At 41.6% G+C, this 20,101-nt stretch overlaps 4 protein-coding genes across 4 annotated transcripts; 1 reads left to right on the top strand and 3 right to left on the bottom strand.

The window, feature by feature from the left end:
* Positions 1 to 26: 26 nt before the first annotated feature.
* On the bottom strand, positions 27 to 5,206 carry LOC137584195 (cytoplasmic aconitate hydratase-like). The gene is given in 11 exon segments (XM_068299468.1): positions 27 to 233; positions 289 to 1,010; positions 1,072 to 1,345; positions 1,347 to 1,727; positions 2,430 to 2,546; positions 2,615 to 2,715; positions 2,777 to 3,287; positions 3,348 to 3,563; positions 3,619 to 3,788; positions 4,897 to 4,992; positions 5,063 to 5,206. Coding segments are annotated over 11 exon segments (2,712 nt in total). The 5' UTR covers positions 5,070 to 5,206; the 3' UTR covers positions 27 to 116.
* A 103-nt stretch (positions 5,207 to 5,309) lies between these two features.
* Irp-1B (Iron regulatory protein 1B) lies at positions 5,310 to 9,483 on the bottom strand. The gene is made up of 9 exons (XM_068299469.1): positions 9,252 to 9,483; positions 9,093 to 9,185; positions 8,308 to 8,477; positions 8,033 to 8,248; positions 7,463 to 7,973; positions 7,177 to 7,394; positions 6,463 to 7,117; positions 5,678 to 6,396; positions 5,310 to 5,616 (listed from the first exon to the last, which is right to left on the bottom strand). The coding sequence occupies exons 1-9, from the start codon at positions 9,256 to 9,258 to the stop codon at positions 5,506 to 5,508; spliced, it is 2,700 nt and encodes an 899-aa protein (XP_068155570.1). The 5' UTR covers positions 9,259 to 9,483; the 3' UTR covers positions 5,310 to 5,505.
* A 352-nt stretch (positions 9,484 to 9,835) lies between these two features.
* On the top strand, positions 9,836 to 10,776 carry Rrp46 (exosome complex component Rrp46). Its single transcript, XM_068299486.1, has 3 exons — positions 9,836 to 10,021; positions 10,086 to 10,321; positions 10,377 to 10,776. Exons 1-3 carry the CDS (start codon positions 9,910 to 9,912, stop codon positions 10,740 to 10,742), a joined length of 714 nt encoding a protein of 237 aa, XP_068155587.1. The 5' UTR covers positions 9,836 to 9,909; the 3' UTR covers positions 10,743 to 10,776.
* On the bottom strand, positions 10,743 to 12,566 carry LOC137584203 (CDK5RAP1-like protein). The gene has a single exon (XM_068299480.1). The coding sequence runs from the start codon at positions 12,508 to 12,510 to the stop codon at positions 10,780 to 10,782; it is 1,731 nt and encodes a 576-aa protein (XP_068155581.1). The 5' UTR covers positions 12,511 to 12,566; the 3' UTR covers positions 10,743 to 10,779.
* Positions 12,567 to 20,101: the final 7,535 nt, after the last annotated feature.

Here is a 20,101-nt window from a genome sequence, read left to right as displayed (position 1 = left end):
TGAATTGTAATATTTAAAGAAACGAGTTTCTGCTTTTGAATTGCATTATTTACAAAATCTTTAGATAGTTTAATGTTCTATTATTAACTAAGTTCTTTTCAAATGCCTGGGTGGATTTATTTTGCGGATAACATTTTGCGGGCCATATACTGCAGGATGCCTCCATTCTGATAGTATGTGATGTCCACTTCCGTATCGCAGCGGAGCATTGTCTCAAATGTAGTTCCATTGGCCTGAAAACAAATTATCATTATGAAATAATAATTTTAATTGCTTTTGACCACTCACCTCCACCCGGACTTTTTGACCTGGTTTTAAACCTATCTCTGGAAGATATATATTAAAAACCTCACGTCCATTTAACTCTAGAGTGTCAGCATTTTGTCCAGGCAGGAATTCCAAAGGCATAATACCCATTCCCACCAAATTGGAGCGATGGATGCGCTCATAAGATTCGGCAATAATAGCCTTAATGCCCAACATATAGGGTCCCTTGGCAGCCCAATCCCGGGAACTGCCCGTGCCGTATTCTTTGCCAGCTATCACAATCAATGGAGTAGCATCATTGCGATAACGTTGTGCAGCTCCAAAAACCTCAAGTTCCTCTCCACTGGGTATATGCTCGGTATAGGGACCAATCTTAGATGACAACTTGTTCACGAGACGAATATTTGCATAACATCCGCGTGCCATGACATCATCATTGCCCCGTCGAGTGCCATAGGTGTTGAAATCCTGAGGTGTAACATTTCGACCCGCTAGGAAACGAGCGGCTGGCGAGTTTCTAGCAATTGCTCCTGCCGGAGACATGTGGTCTGTGGTCACAGAATCGCCCAGAAAGAGCAAACATCGTGCCTTCTCTATGCTCTTTATTTTTGGTACTTCCCGTGTCATGCCATCGAAATAGGGCGGACGTTTAATGTAAGTGGAAGCCGAGTCCCAGTTGTAAATAGAAAGATCATGCTGCACTTCCAAGCCTTGCCACTCCACAGAGCCAAGCCGAAACTTGCCTACAAATCAGAGAAATTATTGAATTTAAATATATATAATTTAGTGCTCTATGTTACTTACTGTACACATCCTGGAACATGCTGGGTATAACACTTTTAGCCTCCACATCTTGGATCTCTGAACGAGTCGGCCAGATATCTCGAAGGAACACAGACTTTCCTCTGTCATCGACTCCCAATGGTTCCTTTTCAAAGTCAATGTCCACACGTCCAGCTATGGCATAGGCAATCACCAGCGGTGGACTGGCCAAGTAATTGGCTCGGGTATTGGGATGAATACGTCCTTCAAAGTTACGATTGCCCGACAAGACACCAGCACAAACAAGATTTTTTTTTCTCGATTGTGTTTGCCACATTCTCATCCAAGGGACCCGAGTTGCCAATGCAAGTCATGCAACCAAAACCGACAATATCGAAACCCAGTTGCTCCATAAAGGTTAGCACACCGGACTCCTTCAGATAGTAGGCAACAACACCCGACCCGGGTGACATAGAAGTCTTAATGTAGGGTAGAATTGAGAGACCTTTCTCCACTGCCTTTTTGGCCAAAAGACCGGCACCAAGCATCACAGAAGGATTCGAGGTATTGGTACAGGCTGTTATGGCCGCCAGAACCACAGAGCCATGCTGCAGTTTATAAGTCACGCCATCGGACCATTGGAATTCGCCAATTGTTCGCAAGGCCTCCGGGGTGAGACCGAAACCCTTGAAGCCAATCTGTAACAACAACAGGAAACTTAGTGTCAATCAACGTTCAATGACCCTTGGCACCGTTTTTGTAGGTCAGTTTGTGTGGCGGAAGCCACTCGAGGCCCCACTGTGATCCAGTACACTGAACCCAATGCTCGCATTGTGTTGGGCAAAAAAGTTGCTAGAAACTTTTTGGTAATTCGGCATAAATATGTTGAGCGTGCCAAAAAAAACAGAAAAGGAAAAATGCATTGCTCGGCAAATTTTACAGCCAAATAACCAATACGACGATCAGCCGGCTTTCTGGAAATTTGATGCGCTGGCAGCGGCCAATGAACGTATATGGTTGGAGGTGATTGGATCCAGCTTATAAGAGCTGGACAATCCAATTGCCAGGTTTCAGTTCTAAACCTTATGTGAACGAATGCAACGCGAGTGATTCAACTAAGCCACATCATCATCGAAATGAATTTATATCGAGTTATCTAAGGAAATAGTAGCCGTGATTTTAATTATTCAAATCTTTGACATATCACAGTTGCTGTTTCTTTTAGATAGCTCTTTTGTAAGCAGCCTAAAGAGTGCTCAGTGCAGTTAGTGAGGATATCTTAGTGACTCAAAGTGTCAGCCGGTTTCAATTTATGGGATACACCAAGTTCAGTTTTGTCGCATTCCACGAGCATCACTGGGCTTTGTTTATCTCATAGAGGAGAAATTAATTCAACTTACTGGGCTGGACAGGCAGGATTTGAAGTCCTTGGGTAAATCGACTACCGCCATGTGATCATGTGGTCGTTTTGGTCCCGAAATGCTGGAAACAACCGTGGCCAAATCCAGATACAGAGACTGAAAAATGGTGAGTTAGATATTAGTTAGTTGTGGAAAGTGTTAACTAATCCAAACTGCATTCAAACCTGCGTATATTGTGGATCTTTAGTATCGTCGTTGTAGTTGCGCATTTGCCCAGTTACCTTCAAGTACTGACGCACCACTTCTATCTTTTTCTCTGAACGATCTGTTCAAAATACAATTATTTTAGAGATAACATTTAATAACACAAATTTTGCTCTACTCACTTGTTAGTTTCATATAATTCAGAGTATTCTCGTCGGCGGGGAAATAACCAACTGTGGCTCCGTATTCTGGCCCCATATTAGCGATTGTTGCCCGATCCGTAATGCTCAGCTCGGCCACTCCAGGGCCATAGAATTCCACAAACTTGCCCACCACACCCAATTGACGTAAGTTTTTGGTAATGGTCAATACCAAATCTGTGGAGGTGACCAAAGGGCTTAGTTTACCAACCAATTTGTATCCAATTACTTCGGGCAACAACATGGAGATTGATTGTCCCAACATAACTGCTTCAGCCTCAATGCCCCCCACACCCCAACCAACAACGCCCAAGCCATTGATCATCGTGGTATGCGAATCGGTTCCAACCAAACTATCAGGATACAGGGTCTTTGAGCCATCCTCATTGTCCTGGTCAAAGACAACGGTGGCAAAGTATTCCAAATTTACTTGATGTAGAATTCCGCCTCCTGGCGGAACAATGGAGAAATTGTTAAAGGCCTTGGCTGCCCACTGGAAGTTGACATTTCTTGTTGAAATTAATCATTAAATTTTCTAATAATATTCACTCGCCTTCAGGAAGGCATAGCGTTCCTTGTTGCGTCTAAACTCAGCTGCTTGATTCCTGGCCAAGGCATCGGATTGACGCCAAAAGTCTACGCCAACCGAGTGGCAAATGGACAAAACTGTCGGCGTCACAGGATTCACTTTGGATGGATCACCACCCAATTTAAGGACAGCATTTCGCATAGATGCCAAATCCACCATGGCCGGTATTCCATTGTAGTCCTGATACAAAGAGTAAGGTTGGGTTTATTAAAATTGGATTTTTTGGTAAGCTCACATGTTGAATGACACGGGCGGGCTTGAAAGGTACTTCCACATCATTGACTCCTTGCTTCAGCTCAGGTGTCCACTCGAGAAGGCTTTTGACATCCTTCTCCGTGATGTTGAAATTATCACAATTACGCACGGCCGACTCAACCAATACTCGAATGGAGTAAGGCAAACGATCTGTAATTAAAAATAAAACCCAGTGTCGTCATAGAGATTAGAGGCGCTTGCCTGGGGAGGCACAGATAGATAGCCACAACTAGCTTGTCTTGTTGTTATCAGTTGTGATTGAAGTGCGGCAAAGATCACTCCAGAATACCCTTAGTTTCGGCTTGTGACTTGTGTTCGCCTTGCCGTCACATGCCCCATTCAAACCGAAAAATATTCCATTACCTTACGATACTCAAGCAAACAAACTACTTAAACTTTGACTTTACTTTTTAGATATTTTTAGACTGGCAATTGAATAAAGCAGGCAGAAAATGTAGGCCCCGATATGGAACATCATGTGGAATGCTATAAAGGGTTTTTATGATTTAGATATAATAATTTTGTATCTTAATTCGTGCTGAAAAATACTTTATCTTGTTTGAAATATATTTATATCTTTAGATTCGATTTTTTTCCCTTTAATTTATTGTAGAAACAATGTGAAATTAAAAAACGGTTGAAATGAAAAATCAATTATCAATTAATTATTTTGGATCTACAAATTTTAGGAAGAGTTTAATTAGAATAAATGCGACATTTAAAAAATTTAAATAGGGGAGCTGGTTGGACATATGTATGTATGTACAGCCCTAGTATCTCTGATGGATCTACAGATTTTTGACAACTCTTATCATTGAGCAAGACTTTTCTATACAGTATTTTTGAAAATGGCTATTAAATGGCAGTTAAAAATTCTTTGAGAATTTTTGAAAGGGTATCCATTAGTGACTGTATGCCAGATTTATTTTGGTTTCAAAATCGTGCCCCTCTTAATATTTATACATATGGTGTGTACATACATTTAATGCCCCTTAATGGGGAGGAAATAAGCTGCGTATATAAGTAAATACCTATGAACATGTGTTTACAGTATACAAATTAATTAAATAAAGCATAGAGAATTAATCGATGCATTACTAATAGTTCATAATTTCAGATAGCACACTAAAGGTGTAAAAAAAACAAAAACCTGTTCTGTTTGATAAGAAAAATATTTACTTATTACATAATGTTAGCATTTTCTATTCTGTTTTTGCATGTATGATTACCTTAGATTAAGCACATTAAATAAACTTACCAAATTTACTATCAATGGATGATACATCAAAGTAATGGTAGACAATTCCATCGAGAGTAAACGACTTTTGATATTTGTTGAATGGATTGCTGTTGCCTGAAAGTGTAAATTGAAATTAATCTAATGCTTATTTCAAACACAAATCACTCTAAATCACAACACACACTAGACATATTGTTGTTGTTGTTGGGTTTTTATAATTTTTACCGCTCTGGTGAACTAGCTGCGAACGAACAAAGCTAGAAACTGATGGTTTTATTCTAACGTTTAGTTAGTTATAGTCTTAGTCGCTGGCACTCGCGAACCAAGCAATCAGCTACATGATATCTGATATTCTGATATAGCGTAACCATGGACGTTCATTCACTGGAGACATTTAATACATTTTTTATAGATAAAGATTCAAACAAAAGTTAGATATTCAAAAATCTGAATTGATATTTGTATATTTCAAAGGGTAGGCTACTGGTTATATTTGATTCTTTGAATAAAAGCACCACCACGCGAATTATTGAAAGGGATTCTTTAAGACTATGTAATGAGCGGTATAAAAAATGCAAGTGGAATAAAAGTATAACAAACAAAGAGAAACATAAACAAATTATTAGCTTAGTTGAGCATTTTGCGTATCATGTAGTTGAGAATGCCTCCATTCTTATAGTATGTGATGTCCACTTCGGTGTCGAAGCGTAAGATAGTCTCGAAGACAGTTCCATCGGCCTGCAAGTAATCGTTGTAATGAATATTGAAAGAGTTTGTTTGACAATTGCCTGACACTTACCTCAACTTGAATCTTTTGGCCAGGCTTCAAACCACTTTCGGGTAGAGAAATATTATAGACCTCGCGACCATTTAGCTTGAGAGTCTCAGCACTTTGGCCAGGTAAGAATTGCAAAGGTATAATACCCATGCCAACCAAGTTGGAGCGATGGATGCGCTCATAAGATTCAGCAATGACCGCCTTAACACCCAAAAGGAAGGGTCCCTTTGCCGCCCAATCGCGAGAGCTGCCACTGCCGTATTCCTTGCCCACAACCAAGACCAAAGGTGTGCCCTCTTCCCGATAGCGTTGAGCTGCGTCGAAAATGTCAAGTTCCTCCTGACTGGGAATGTGCAGGGTACGTGGACCCGTCTTTGAGGCGAGCTTGTTGACCAAACGAATATTGGCAAAGGTACCACGAGACATGATGTCATCGTTGCCTCTGCGGGATCCATACGAGTTGAAATCGCGTGCTGTAATATTACGTTCGGCCAAAAAGCGTGCAGCTGGAGAATTTCTAGCTATTGAACCGGCGGGCGAGATGTGATCTGTGGTCACAGAGTCACCCAAGAAGAGCAAGCAACGTGCCTTCTGAATGCTCTGCAATTTGGGCAACTCGCGGGTCATTCCCTCGAAGAAAGGCGGACGCTTAATGTAGGTTGAGTCGCCGCTCCATGAAAAGAGTTTGCCATCGGACACCTGCAGAGTCTGCCAGTCCGGAGAACCCAATTCGATTTTGCCTAAAAATCGTTAGAAGATACCAAATAAGGATAAGGATAATTTTTCATATTTTTCCAATTACTTACTGTAGACTTCTTGGAACATGGCGGGAATGACATGTTTGTTTTCCACCTCCTGAATCTCTGAGCGCGTGGGCCAGATGTCGTTAAGGAATACAGGCTTGCCGCTGGCATCCACTCCCAATGGTTCCTTTTCAAAATCGATGTCCACACGTCCAGCTATGGCATATGCAATCACCAGCGGTGGACTGGCCAAGTAATTGGCTCGGGTATTGGGATGAATACGTCCTTCAAAGTTACGATTGCCCGACAAGACACCAGCACAAACAAGATTATTTTTCTCAATGGTGTTTACCACATTCTCATCCAAGGGACCCGAGTTGCCAATGCAAGTCATGCATCCATAGCCGACAATATCGAAACCCAGTTTCTCCAGGAAGGGTATGACGCCGGATTCCTTGAGATAATAGGTAACCACACCAGATCCAGGTGATAGAGAAGTTTTAATGTAGGGTAGAATGCTCAATCCCTTTTCTACAGCCTTCTTGGCCAAAAGACCAGCGCCCAGCATCACAGAGGGATTGGAAGTGTTTGTGCAAGATGTAATAGATGCCAAGACAACTGAGCCATGTTGCAATTTATATGTCTTGCCATCGTCCCATTGGAATTCACCAAAGTCAGCCTGTGCTTCTGGCTTAATGGCGAATCCTTTGAAGCCAACCTAGTAGAAAGATGAAATGTCATCAAAAGAACATCCTAAGGATTACTAGATGAACTTACTGGGTTTGAAAGACAGGATTTAAAATCGGTGTGCATGTCAGAGACAGAGACACGATCGTGTGGGCGTTTTGGTCCAGAAACGGAACTTACTACTGTCGACAGATCCAGAGTAAGTGTCTGAGTGAATTTGGGATCTTGGGATTCATCAGCATAATTGCGCAATTGTTGCGTGGCCTTTAGATATTGACGAATCACTTCGATCTTCTTCTCTGAACGATCTGTCAAATTACAAAGACATGGTTTATAAATAAGATTAGTCACTGTTAGTTTTCTTCTGGGTACCCACTTGTCTGTTTCATGTAGTTGAGCGTATTCTCGTCGATGGGGAAGTAGCCAACAGTGGCTCCGTATTCAGGGCCCATATTACTAATGGTTGCACGATCGGCAATGCTTAGCTCTGCCACTCCAGGGCCATAGAACTCAACAAACTTGCCCACCACACCCAATTGACGCAAGTTTTTGGTAATGGTCAATACCAAATCTGTGGAGGTGACCAAGGGGCTTAGTTTACCAACCAATTTGTATCCAATTACTTCGGGCAACAACATGGAGATTGATTGTCCCAACATGACTGCTTCAGCCTCAATGCCACCCACACCCCAACCAAGAACACCTAAGCCATTGATCATAGTGGTATGCGAATCGGTGCCAACAACACTGTCAGGATAAAGGATCTTTGAGCCATCAGCATTCTCCTTCTCGAAGACAACACGAGCCAGATATTCCAAATTCACTTGATGGACAATACCAGAGCCGGGAGGAACAATAAGCATGTTATTGAAGGCCTTGGCTCCCCACTAAAAGATAATGATATTACGTAATGGAGCTCCAGTGGTTTGATTTATATATTATCTACCTTTAAGAAAGTGAAACGCTCCTTGTTGCGTTCAAACTCAAGTGTCTGATTCTTGGTTAAAGCATCTGGGGCTCTTGCATAATCCACTTGTACAGAGTGATCAATGACCAAGTCAGCGGGGCAGATGGGATTGATTTTTTCAGGATTACCGCCCAAATCAAGGACAGCATCACGCATGGCAGCGAAATCCACAACAGCTGGCACACCAGTGAAATCCTAAGAGAGTAAAGAATGCATTTAGGAAAGGTTAAGACTGCAAATTAAGTTTTACTAACCTGGAGAATGACACGAGCCGGCTTGAAGGAGACCTCGACATCATTTGAGCCTTGCTTTAAAGCGGGAGTCCAACCCAAGATGCTCTGGACATCCTTCTCCAAAACTTGAAAGTTATCACAGTTACGCACTGCCGATTCCAGTAGCACACGGATCGAGTACGGCAATTGATCTGAAATACATATTATAACATGAGAGATTGACGAATTGATAAAGATTTCATTGAGCAATTAACTTGAGCAACCGGACACGCGCCAAAAGAATATAAAATATTCCATACATACATATTTCCCCCTACATCCATCGGACCACACAATCACCAGATTGACAAATGTTTCCCTCTGTGCTTAGGGTGGTGATAGTTGATAAGTGAGCACGATTAGCAGCCTTCGCTTATCTTTCGTTTTGTGTGTGTCTGGATTGTTCGAAGCGAAACCAAACATGACGAGCCCTAAAATTATTATGAGCAAAATCTGTCTATTGATAACTTTCGCTTCCCGCTAAGTCCAAGCGGCAACACCTAACCAATTGACACTACTTGGACTTGCAAATGAATGCGTTCCTCAAGTCTCAACATTATACGAGTGTAAGAAGGAGAGAGAAAGATACAGACAGAGAAGGAAAGGTCAAACTTCAAGTCACAGAGCCCCATTTCAACAGGTAGTTTTTTTGTTTTTTTTTTTTGGGTTTTTTTAGGACACCGACAAGTGCTTAAGATATTGGGTTCTATTGGGTTTTTGTCCACGTAGTCAGCCAGCCAGATAGCCACTCCCATTACTCCACTTACCATATTTGCCATCAATGGAAGCCAAATCGAAGTATTTATATACTTCACCCGCCTGGGTGAAAGACTTCTCGAATTGGGCAAACGGATTGGGACCTGTAATTAAATAGTGAATTATATAAGTTTAAGGATTCCAATTCTCTGTTGCTGGTGGATACTTGCCTGACATCTTTCCGAGGTTTAACACTAGCAAAATTTATTTCACTGAACCTGCTGCGAACGAGCGAAAGCTAAAAACTGATTCCCCCCCGATGATACCGTTTAAGTTATAAACTTTTGAAACCAAGTGCTTGGACCAGTGATGACAGTTTAGCTATTATTTCTCCATTTGCTTATTTTCATGGTCCATTTCCAGCAGCAGTTATGGAATTAATATTACATTGAATGTGCAACTGCAGGATATTTCACAAAATTCTTCAGCAAAATACTATATAAGCACATAAAACTGCAGCAAAAACAGGAAAGTTCACAATTTAATCAGAGTTTCTTCCACAAGCCAGATTTGGCAGTAAAAAAAGCGTGAGCGGCATCACTGCTTGCCCGCTCTTATCAACCAGTTTTTTCCATGTTTTTGTCCTCTCACTTTTGCTTTCAATTTCTTTTTACTCATTTGTATGATAAATTATAGATTACAATTTATCTTTAGAATTATTGTGCTTTAACAATGGAAATAGTTATTAAATATTTTTTAAGCCGGCACTTGTCTTAACTTAACTTAAAATACTGGGTATGAGGGCTATCGATAACACCGTCGATAACTTTCCACCTCTACAAAAGCGCACGTTGTTTATTTTAGCATTTTGTTTTAATATAAATAAAAATGAATGAAATTGCCGCTGACAATGGAAAAGCTCTCAATGATAAGCTGAGGGAGATGCGATGCGAGTTTAATCCGCTCTCGCGATGCGATGGTTCAGTGATGTATAGCCAAGGTTCGTTGAATAAAACAAAGCCGGTTCAATTGTTAAAATTTGCTACTTGTTTTCTCCTTATAAGGATCAACAGTTGTCATTGCCGCCGTTTTGGGGCCCGTTGAGGTAAAGACCCAAAGCCTTAGCATAGATGGCAGTTACTTGGAGTGCAATTATCGACCGAAAGCGGGACTGCCGCAAGTGAAGGAACGCATACGAGAATCGGTGATTCAAGATGTCTTGGAGTTGGCTGTGCTGGGCGAGTCCTATCCACGTTCCAAGATGTCAGTTCAAATACAGGAGCTAGAGGATCGTGGTAGTGTAAGTAAATCAATGAAATAAAAACGAGAAAAGGCTAATATATTTCACAATGCAGATAGACGCATGTGCGGTAAACGCCGCATGTCTGGCCATGATTATCGGAGGCCTGCCCATGAAATACAGTTTCGCTGCAGTGCAATGCATTATCAATGAAGATGGCGAATATATACTGGATCCAGATCAGAGGGAAACACTACATCAGCGTGCCAGTTTCACGTTTGCTTTCGACTCCCTGGAGGGAGATTTGCTGCTGGTGCAGACAAAAGGATCCTTTAAAATAGCCCAATTCAATGATATAGAGTGCCTATGCCGCTCTGCAAGTGCGAATATCTTTCAGTTCTATCGTGATAATATAGCCAAATACCATGGTAGAAAGTCTAGCACAGCGAGCGAGGTGAAAGAAATGGAAACGGAAACATAGTTAACAAATAAATCATAAATCTTGTTTATTAAAATTGCTACGCTGTACTGTGGAATCTGGAAATGCTGCTCAGTTGCAGGGGTGTGCCCTTAAGCACCTGAGAATTGGATTCCTCAATGCGAGCCACCACAAAATCACCGACTCCAAAGGATTTCATTTCGCTAGAATCTTGTCCGGCTATAGACACCTCCATGGAAGGTACAATCACCTTAATGTTCGCGTCATTGCGTCCAAACCAATGCAAAGCGGAACGTTTGCTTCTTCCTTCGATGAGAATTAGTTGTTGTTGACCCACAAATTCTTGATGGAGTTGCGTGGCCCCAGTGCGAAAGGCTTGAACCATGCGTTGTAGGCGCTGTGTCTTTACCGCCAGCGGCACATCATCCACAAAGCGACGATGTGCGGTGGTTTTCTCTCTCATGCTATAGGCAAAGAGATAGGCCACGTTGTAGCGAACTCTTTGTATTAGGGAGATAGTATCTTCGAATTCCTCCTCCGTTTCACCACAAAAGCCACAAATAAAGTCACTGGACAAACCCACATGGGGCAGAATATTGCGTATGTGCTCGACTAGCTCCAAATAGGCTTCGCGAGTATAACCTCGTCGCATTCGAGCCAAAACTTGTGAATTGCCCGACTGGGCTGGCAGGTGCAATTGCTTGCACACATTCGGATAGTCGCGTATAATCCTCAGCACATCGTCGGAGAAGTCCTTTGGATGTGGCGAAGTGAAACGAATTCGCATCTCTGGTACTGCCTCGGCTACGCTTTCGAGCAGCTTTGAGAAGGGTAAACCACCGCTTTTTGGTTTGTAAACAGTTTTAAAGCCAGGCACCGGAGCATCCTTAGCATTGTCTTCATCTTGCCCACTGCGATCTCTGTAGGAGTTGACGTTCTGCCCAAGGAGTGTCACCTCTTTAACGCCCTGCTCCTGCAGTGTGAGCACTTCCCTCACAATGGACTCAAGTGGACGCGATCGTTCGCGACCTCGTGTAAAAGGCACTATGCAATAGGAGCACATGTTGTCACACCCTCGCATAATGGACACAAAGGCTGTGGGGGATTCGGAATTCAAACGCACTGGCATAACATCCGCATAGGTCTCATCCAGTGAGAGGAGCACATTGATAGCCGAATTGCCGTAATGTCGCGATACGGCCAATAATCTGGGCAGGTCCTTGTAGCTATCGGGTCCAGCTATAACGTCAACACTTTTCTCCTGCTCCAGCAACCGTTCTTTCAGTCGCTCTGCCATGCATCCCAACAGAGTTAGCTGCAATGCTCCCCGTCTACCGGAGCGTTTTTCCTTTAGTGCTCGTAAATGGCGCAGACGATTCCAAATCTTTTGTTCGGCTCCATCGCGCACGGCACAGGTAACCAACATAATCACATCAGCTTCGTTTTGGTCTTGGCATCGTTGATAGCCATTTTCCTGGAGTATACTCCAAACCACTTCCGTATCGTTGGTGTTCATTTGGCAGCCATACACTTCAAAGTGTACTTTTCGGCCTTGTCCATTGAAGTCAATGCTATTTAGATATGGCACACTATTGTCCACTTCCAATTCCTCATTCTGCTTCAGCCTGGAAGTTGGTTTTGCTGTAAAGAAATCCTGCAACCCGGGCCCCGAGGTGACTCGTTTTAAGAAGGTCTCACGTGGAGTTGAAGATGCCCCTGGTGCTGGCTGAGATGCTGATGAGCCGGCAACATGGCTTTGACTTCGCCAATGTTGTTTCAGACAGCTGACCAGCTGCCAACGCCGTTTCATTTTAGTTTTTTAAATGAGTTTAAATTATGCAAGCATGTCGTTATTAGTGATGTCACGTTTGAGGAAAAAAAGCTAGATAAGCAATGCAAGCCAAAACAAAAAAAAATAGCTAAAAAATATAATTAATCATCAATCAATTTATCGTTATCGGCGGAACATTTGAAATGACTTTTCTAACTTTTACGATAGGGTGGGATGGTGATTGGGTGCGAAAAAGTGGTTGAAGTCAGATTCCCGTTTTATTTATCCAGGACTTGAATCTTTTGTTATGATAATTTGAAAATCAGTTCAAAGAGGGCGCCACAGTAATTGATAACAGTAATTTTGGAAAAAACACCTTAAAATATTTTTAAACTTAACTTACTTTCAAAGTTTTAAGTATTATTAAAAATTCCACAATATTCGATGTTATTAAATAAATGCTAGTTTTAAAACATAAATATATGAGAACATTGTGTAATATATTACGATAGATATAATTTAACTAACTAATTAAGATCCAATAAAGACCACGTTACCAAACGAAAGCTCTCTCTCTTAGGTCCTTCAATTCATTTAACAAAATTTATTATGATTTCAGGGCAAATGCAATTGTCTGGTTCCTTTATAGATAAACAGGACGAAATGCACAGCCGACCGCACATTTGAGGACGAACTCGACTCAGGAGTAAGAAATTAGCTCGGCCTCATTATGAGCTTATCGTGGTCAAGTTAATAATGCACAGGTGAAGATTGTCGAGGACTGGGCAAATGTATGGCCCGTTGACTGGCTGACTGGTCGACTGGTTAACTTGCTGCTGCTTCTGCATGGAATCCTCTGCTGACATTTTGTGGTTTTGTGGGTCAATAACTGAATAATTGCGTCAACCGAAATGGAAGTAATAAATACAGTCGAGTTTCTAGATCCTTATATGATTATAGATATATGCAAGTGTGTATGTCTGTAAGGATGTGTGGTCGAGTGGGCGTGGCCAAGCATACATATATGTATTTGTAAACACTTGCAAGCAAAAATATTTTAATGAAAATGAAATGAAAATTCCATTTTCGGCCAAAAGAATTTCGTAATTACAGCGAAAAAATTCGGTAATTAAATTCATGAAGTTTTTGGCACGGCTCAGCGAAGCTTTCTCCCATTTTCGATGCCAGAAACAAGGAGCGAGTCCCAGTCTCATGCCACATACCCCATGCCTCCCCTGGCCCAAACCAAGTTGTATCCTCTTCTTGTGCTCTCTCGTTGGTTAAGCATTTTCTTGTATTTTGTCGGCACTTTTCCGCTAAAGTTATTTTTCGCATGAGTTTTCCTTCTACCAGTAGTCAGCAGCTGCTATAAATCTTAGCGTTTTGGTCAAGTGGGTGGGAGGAGTGAGGCTGGAGTAAGCAGGCATCCTCGAGGATGTCGAGTTCCCCAGTTGGAACTCTCTGTTTGGCTTGACTTGGCGCATATGCCAAGGAGCTTAAGTTTCTATACGCCAATGCCAATGCTTGGATATAAATTTTAAAAATCTTGTCAATAAATAATACACAATACGATTGTATCAATGCGAATGCGATATTAACTTAGTTGAAGTAATTAATCCGACATTTTTGTTCTAGAGCACGCATTGGAGAAACAGTGATCCTTGTGGGGTCTGTCAGAAAAGTTTATGATTGGAAAAGAAAAGTAACTTTTCGAAAACTACATACAAGGAATTCATATCTTTATATTGTTGGCTTGGTCTTAAAGTACATAGAATAGATGTATCTGAATAATAATTTGCTTTACTTGATCTGCTTAGATTTCATTGATTTTGAGACACAATAAAGAGGTAACACTACTGAACATTTCAGAACTTTCTAATCATTTTGAAAGAGTACACTCTCCGACTATCTATTGTAAACATTAGAGGGACAAGATTATGGAGGAATTTCACTTACTTGAATACATATATTTATTATTAATATTATTCCCACCGTTGCGAATCAAAGATTTCAACAGAACTTTTATTTTCGCTTAGCCATTTTCACTGGACTAATTCCCTTTGCATATACGCGGCAAAACTTTTACGCCATCAGCCGCGGGTGTGGGGTGAAAGGAAGGGAAAGTGAAATCCCCCGGAGCCAAAAACCACCCAACGACACTTTTAGGCACCATAACGTGGTGAGCATAATGAGCTTTGAATGGCTCAATGCGTGACGTTTTCGTGGCCCCACTAAAAGTGGTCCTTTTTGTGTCCCCCACCACGGGCATTTCCCCACCCTCTCCCATCCCTCATCACATAACCTTGCTCTGGCTAAACTTTTTGCTTAAAGATTTCCATTTTTCGAAAAACCATTCGCCTTCGCCTTTCCCCTTCCCTGCTTTTTCTTCACATCCTCGCGCATCGTTGCCCGGGTGGCGGGGAAGGGAGTTGGGGGCGTTGCGTTGAGGCGGTGTTAACGGCACTACTGAGAGTAATTCGCTGCGAAGAAACAAAAAAAAAGTGAAAAAAGCAAACAAGTAAAGCAACGTTAATAGAAAATGGTTCACTGTTGTTGTCCTCGTCGCCGTTGTTGTTGTTGTTGTCATTGTCGTTAAATTGAAATTGTCGCGGAAATAAAAATTTGCATATTTTAGCATTGATTTCGCCCCCAAGTCGATCTCCATCGCTCATTCCATTCCGCTGTCTCCCATCAGCTAGACGTCAGTTCCTTTGGGATACGCGTCGTATACGCAATGTGTGTGCAATGCAGTCAATAAATTTAGCTAAGTTCGTACGAAACTTGTTCAAATTAATTTACAGGCGGAATGCATAAAACAGAAAACAAAAGCCCAAAAAACAAACAAGAAAAAAAAAATAAACTATGCAAAAACTATTGCATGGCACATGGTGTAATTTAAGGAGCTGGAGAAGGGTCCTAAAGAGGCAACGGTTCTCATTACTGGCTGCCAGTTCCAGATGCTGTCTCGAGTAAATCCTGATGCTGTCACAATAAAATCCACTCAAGCTCAAGCATACATCAGCAGTGACGAGATGTAGAAGAACCTCAACTTGATGCCAGTTCGACTCCCAGTCCGAGAGTCCGAGCGGGTCCAAGTTCTAAAGCAAGTTGCATAAATTTATGTCCTGGCCATGGAAGCTAAAAGCAGAAAACAAAAAATACTGTCATTCTCTCCATACTGTAGCTGCTCGACTGTTCCTGAGGCGCAGGATATAATACAAAACTGCTCATTGATTTATTTACGAGGCAAAGTGATGTGAATTCTTGTCTCAAACCTCTTTTCCGAGTATTTGCTACACAAATGGGCGGAGCACAACTGGAACTGCAATATCCAATGCCAGGGGTGCACTTATAATGATTGGAAGGAAAAGAACTCTGGAGTTTTCGCTGAGTTGTTTTTACCATTAAATCGAATCAAACTATGTGCCATTCATACATAGTTTATCATTAGCCTCTTCTCTTGTAGGAAGTTCTTCCAGGAACTGATACTAACCTTTGCATCGGGAACCTTTTGGGTAGATAGGTTGGAATGAATCTTCCATGTGAAGGGTGTCCAGCATTAGATTGCATCCCTGGTGTCCCTTGGTCGCTTAGACAAAATTTGCAGCCAACAATTTCGCTTTTCTCAGATGTCCATTGCACTGGACATGGCCCCTATTCCATGTTTTGCTTGTCTTTGTTTTCGCCTCCTTTCTTTTTTTTTGTTGTTGCTTAGTTCTGGCATTCTCGAATGGTCATCCTTCTAGGCTTTTTGCCTGTTATGGACTGTGACTTACACATAAAGTGTCCTCGACTTTTGCTCGTGGAGTCATTTTAGGCGCACGGCGATAGATCTTTTTAGAGCAATGGCTTCTGACACTCAATATGGGGAATGATGGTGATGCTGATGCTGATGCCGATGCCAATGCCTCCCCAAAATGTTTAAATATTTATGCAGGCCAAATAAAGGACCTCAACCTCAAAGGAGAACAGAACTCAACTGAACTGAACTGAACTGGCTTTAAGGGTGTACGGGTTGGGACTGCCTGTGGTGTTTTTGCTGGTAATTTTCATTGTCACGTGGTGGTAATTACCGGTGTTGCCAGACGCACACATACATACATATACACGTGCTCTTCCAGCAAATGCAGCCTGGGGCTAGGACTCTTGTGTGCCCATATCCTGTCGCGCTTTACAATTTCAATTCATTGAATTTTAACGGCGCCTACATGCTAACCGAAAGTTTTGTAAAACGTTATGTGCAACATTTTGCAAAAGGAAGCGAGAGTGTGTGCTGCTGGTGCCTGCTATTGTCAATCGGTGTGTGTGTGTGTGTGTGGCAACTTTGGTTGTGAGTGCTGGCTGGATATTAAAACGTGTTTTATCACGCGCCGCCATTTCGCGGCCGGGCATTCATACCAATTGCGGCCAGATTGCACTTTTCAAGTGCGTGTTAATGCACTGCGTGTGTTTGTGTGAGTGAGTGTGTGTGTGCGAGAGAGAGAGAGAGGGACACAAAGGACTTTAAGCTGAGGCAACCCACATCCATGCCAACAATGCACTTTGGCATCAGCAAAAGCAATTCAAATTAGAGAAACAAACAGAGAAAGAGAGTGGAGAAAAAAAAAGAACCAGGAAAACAACAAAAAAAAAAAAAAAAAAAGACAAAAAAGATTGCAAAGTAAAAGGGTTGCTCTTGATGCCTTCAGGCAGATGAGGTTGGTTGATGGGACAGTGAGAGGAGTTGAGGCAAAGAGCAGAGGGGAGCTCTTTCTGGCAGCAGCTGTTGTTTGTCCTTTGCCGCCATTTTGTGCGTGCTGCCCCTCAAACCTCTCCACTCACCAACCTCCTCTCTCTCTCTCTGTGTGTGTGTGTGTGTTTGTGTCTGTGTGTTTGTTACATTTTCGTTTTGCAATTTCATTAAATTCCAACATCCGCCATAAATCTTCCACTCTTCAGCACGGCTTCTGTGCTTTGAAGCGATAAAGGTATGTGTGTCTGGGTGTTTGTATGTGTGTGATGGGATCTTTGGGATGCCTCCACCTCAATCCCTGTTCCCTGCCCCCAACCATTCATCCCACTCAGCCATGACAACATGAGCTTTATATTGGGCCACACACGCATACACACACACACATGTATAGTTACCCAAAATGGCCGTTGAAGTGGTTGAAAGCGATTACGCTGACTGCCAAAGGTTGACATGCGTCTGTATGTGTGTATGTGGGTGTATGTGTGCGGCTACCGTTACAGTTTAAATGTTGTATGAATGAGCTTTTTGGGGACACTTTTGTTTTTAAACAAACTGCTGGTGGGATGTTCTACGTATGTATGTGTGTGTGTGTGGGGGGGGGAGGAGGTGGGGTAAATTAGAGTTGTGCCGGGGCGGGTTCTTTCATGTTTGTTCTGAAGTGCTTTAAGTTGCTTGTTTTTCAAGTGTTAAACATAAACTTGGTTTAGTTATACCGCAAAGTTGCTCTATTAATTTACCCCCCAAAAAAAACGAGGACACTCAAACTGTGTTGAGGTCGATTAAATTTTAAAGGACTACAGACTTAATAATTTGTTGGAATGTTGAGTGAAAAGCATCTGAGCTATCAATTCATCGAAGAATTATGCTTTTGGGTCATTATAGTGAGAAGTATTTAGGTTTAGCCGCTGCTTACCTATAAAAGACTCCTTAATATTAAGTATACAAATTAGTTAGGGACAATAACAAAGAAGTTATAACCAGAAGTTGTATGATAAGTTTATTTCTTATGATCCAGGAGAATTCTCTCATCTAGATGAGTTTCAATCCTTTTCATCTTAATTCATATGTCCTTCTGACAAGTGTTTCAATTAATCAAGTTTGTTGGCTTTTTAGGTTTCAGGTTCATTCCAGATAAAAGTACTCTACAGAAGTTTATCAAATTTTACTGAGCTTTAAAGGAATTTAAATGTTTGGCGACTATTTAACATTTTATTTGATAATTGTTAATAAGCAAAAAATATATTTAAAAACAGATGTTTTGCCCACATCCTGGCATAGACACTTGCAATGAATACGAGCAAGCAGTTGAAAACCCACAACAAAAACGAACAAGGACAACAAACCCCAAGAACGAGTTCCTTAGACAAAGAAGAAGAAAGAAGTAGTCGCATCTGTTTGGGTGCTTCTGCTGCTTATTAAATTGAAATCCCACAGCCTCAAAATGTTGCCTCTAAACGTAAGCACTATATAAAGATGAAGGCAAAATTGCCATTCTCTCTTTTTTTTCTTACACTCATTTTCACAAAATTGCAAAAAGGCTGATGATAACGGAAATTTATTTAATTGTTTGTAATACATATATATTTGTTGTTGTTTCAAGGCAAGTCATCTAAAACTAAATAAAACGAGAATGATTTAAAGTTCCAATCTTGATGATCAGGATAAGGCAATTCCAGGGTAAAAGCATAATTTCTCTCTGTGTATATTTGCTTGTATAATTTTTATACTTTTTAAATTCTTTTTTCATATTTTTTTTGTCCTCCTGCAGTTCAGTTGACAATGTTATAAGCCATTGCGGTGCGAGTCTTTGGCTTCTTGCTGCGTTTGGTCTTATAATTGAATGTCTCAGGTGTTTTGTCAGACATTGGGTTAAGCCTTTGTCCGGGAATTTCAGTTCAGAGAGAGTCAGAGAGAGAGAGAGAGAGATTGCCTTTTTCTTCTTTTGCTTTAAAAGGCTTTAAGGTTTTTGCCTTGTCTTTTGCGGGGACCCTGTGTCACAATGAAATCCGCGCTGTTTCACTCACCTCTGTCACCCTGTGTCGCCCACTCCTGCCTGGTCTTCCTGCCTGCCTGACTGCCTGCCAAGCCTAATTAAAACATTCATCTTCATTTTCACCTTTTGCCTAATTAATTCACACAAAAATCAACTAAATTAATATGAAAAAAGCAAGTCAAAGAAGCTGCCAACTTGCTGACCAGAAGCCTTCAGAAGCCTCCCTCCTCCTCCCTCCCACAACCCCCGATACAAACGTCTTTTCAGGTCAACCCTCGATGTTATTGCTGTTGCTATATTTTGTTGTTCTATATACTTTCTTTTTTTCTTTTTGGACGCTAACGAGAATTAATGGTTTGCAGTGTGGCACACAATTACGAAAACGAAAATCTTAGGTAAGCAGCAAAAATTGTCACCAGGCGGCTCAGAGTAAAACATAGAGCCATGTAATTGGCTTTCTGTGTGTGTGTGTGTGTGTGTGAATGCCAAAAGAAGGGCGAGTTCCGTGAGGTGTGGGAGGGGGAACTGGTGGGGGATGGTGTGGAATGGTGCAGTGTCAAAAACTGCTCAATTTACGCGTCGTGAAATTAATTTATGCCCAATGCAATAACCTCGACAGTGTCAATAAAATACATTAGGCCCAGAGCAGTGGCAGATTGCGAATGGACTGAAGAGATCAAGGACGTAGCCAAGAAAAAGGATGTTAAACATGATAATGCTTTCATTTATTTAAAGAAATATTCTGGAAATATTCTGTCCTTTGATTTATAAGAACTAAGTAAGTAGAGCGATAAAACAGTTACAGAAGATGATAATACTTCGATAGAGTTCCAAACAAGGACATCGAATGGAAAAGGGTATTATGGCCATCCCCTGTCACGCCCATGGTTAGAGGCAAAAGGACA

Source organism: Drosophila tropicalis, unplaced genomic scaffold (genome assembly GCF_018151085.1).
Source record: "Drosophila tropicalis isolate 14030-0801.00 unplaced genomic scaffold, ASM1815108v1 contig_878, whole genome shotgun sequence".
NCBI classification, from domain to species: domain Eukaryota; kingdom Metazoa; phylum Arthropoda; class Insecta; order Diptera; family Drosophilidae; genus Drosophila; species Drosophila tropicalis.
This window is presented reverse-complemented; position numbering and strand designations above follow the sequence as displayed.

What these genes read in the sequence shown, in the direction of transcription:
- Irp-1B (XM_068299469.1), bottom strand. An exon ending in TTCCATTGATGGCAAATATG is followed by an intron (nt 8,478 to 9,092) that starts GTAAGTGGAGTA and finishes TATGTATTTCAG; the next exon opens with ATCAATTGCCGTACTCGATC. An exon ending in GCCAAAAGATTCAAGTTGAG is followed by an intron (nt 5,617 to 5,677) that starts GTAAGTGTCAGG and finishes GATTACTTGCAG; the next exon opens with GCCGATGGAACTGTCTTCGA.
- Rrp46 (XM_068299486.1), top strand. Translation starts at nt 9,910, where the DNA reads ATGAATGAAATTGCCGCTGACAATGGAAAAGCTCTCAATGATAAGCTG. An exon ending in TTCAGTGATGTATAGCCAAG is followed by an intron (nt 10,022 to 10,085) that starts GTTCGTTGAATA and finishes TCTCCTTATAAG; the next exon opens with GATCAACAGTTGTCATTGCC. An exon ending in AGCTAGAGGATCGTGGTAGT is followed by an intron (nt 10,322 to 10,376) that starts GTAAGTAAATCA and finishes TTCACAATGCAG; the next exon opens with ATAGACGCATGTGCGGTAAA.
- LOC137584203 (XM_068299480.1), bottom strand. Translation starts at nt 12,510, where the DNA reads ATGAAACGGCGTTGGCAGCTGGTCAGCTGTCTGAAACAACATTGGCGA.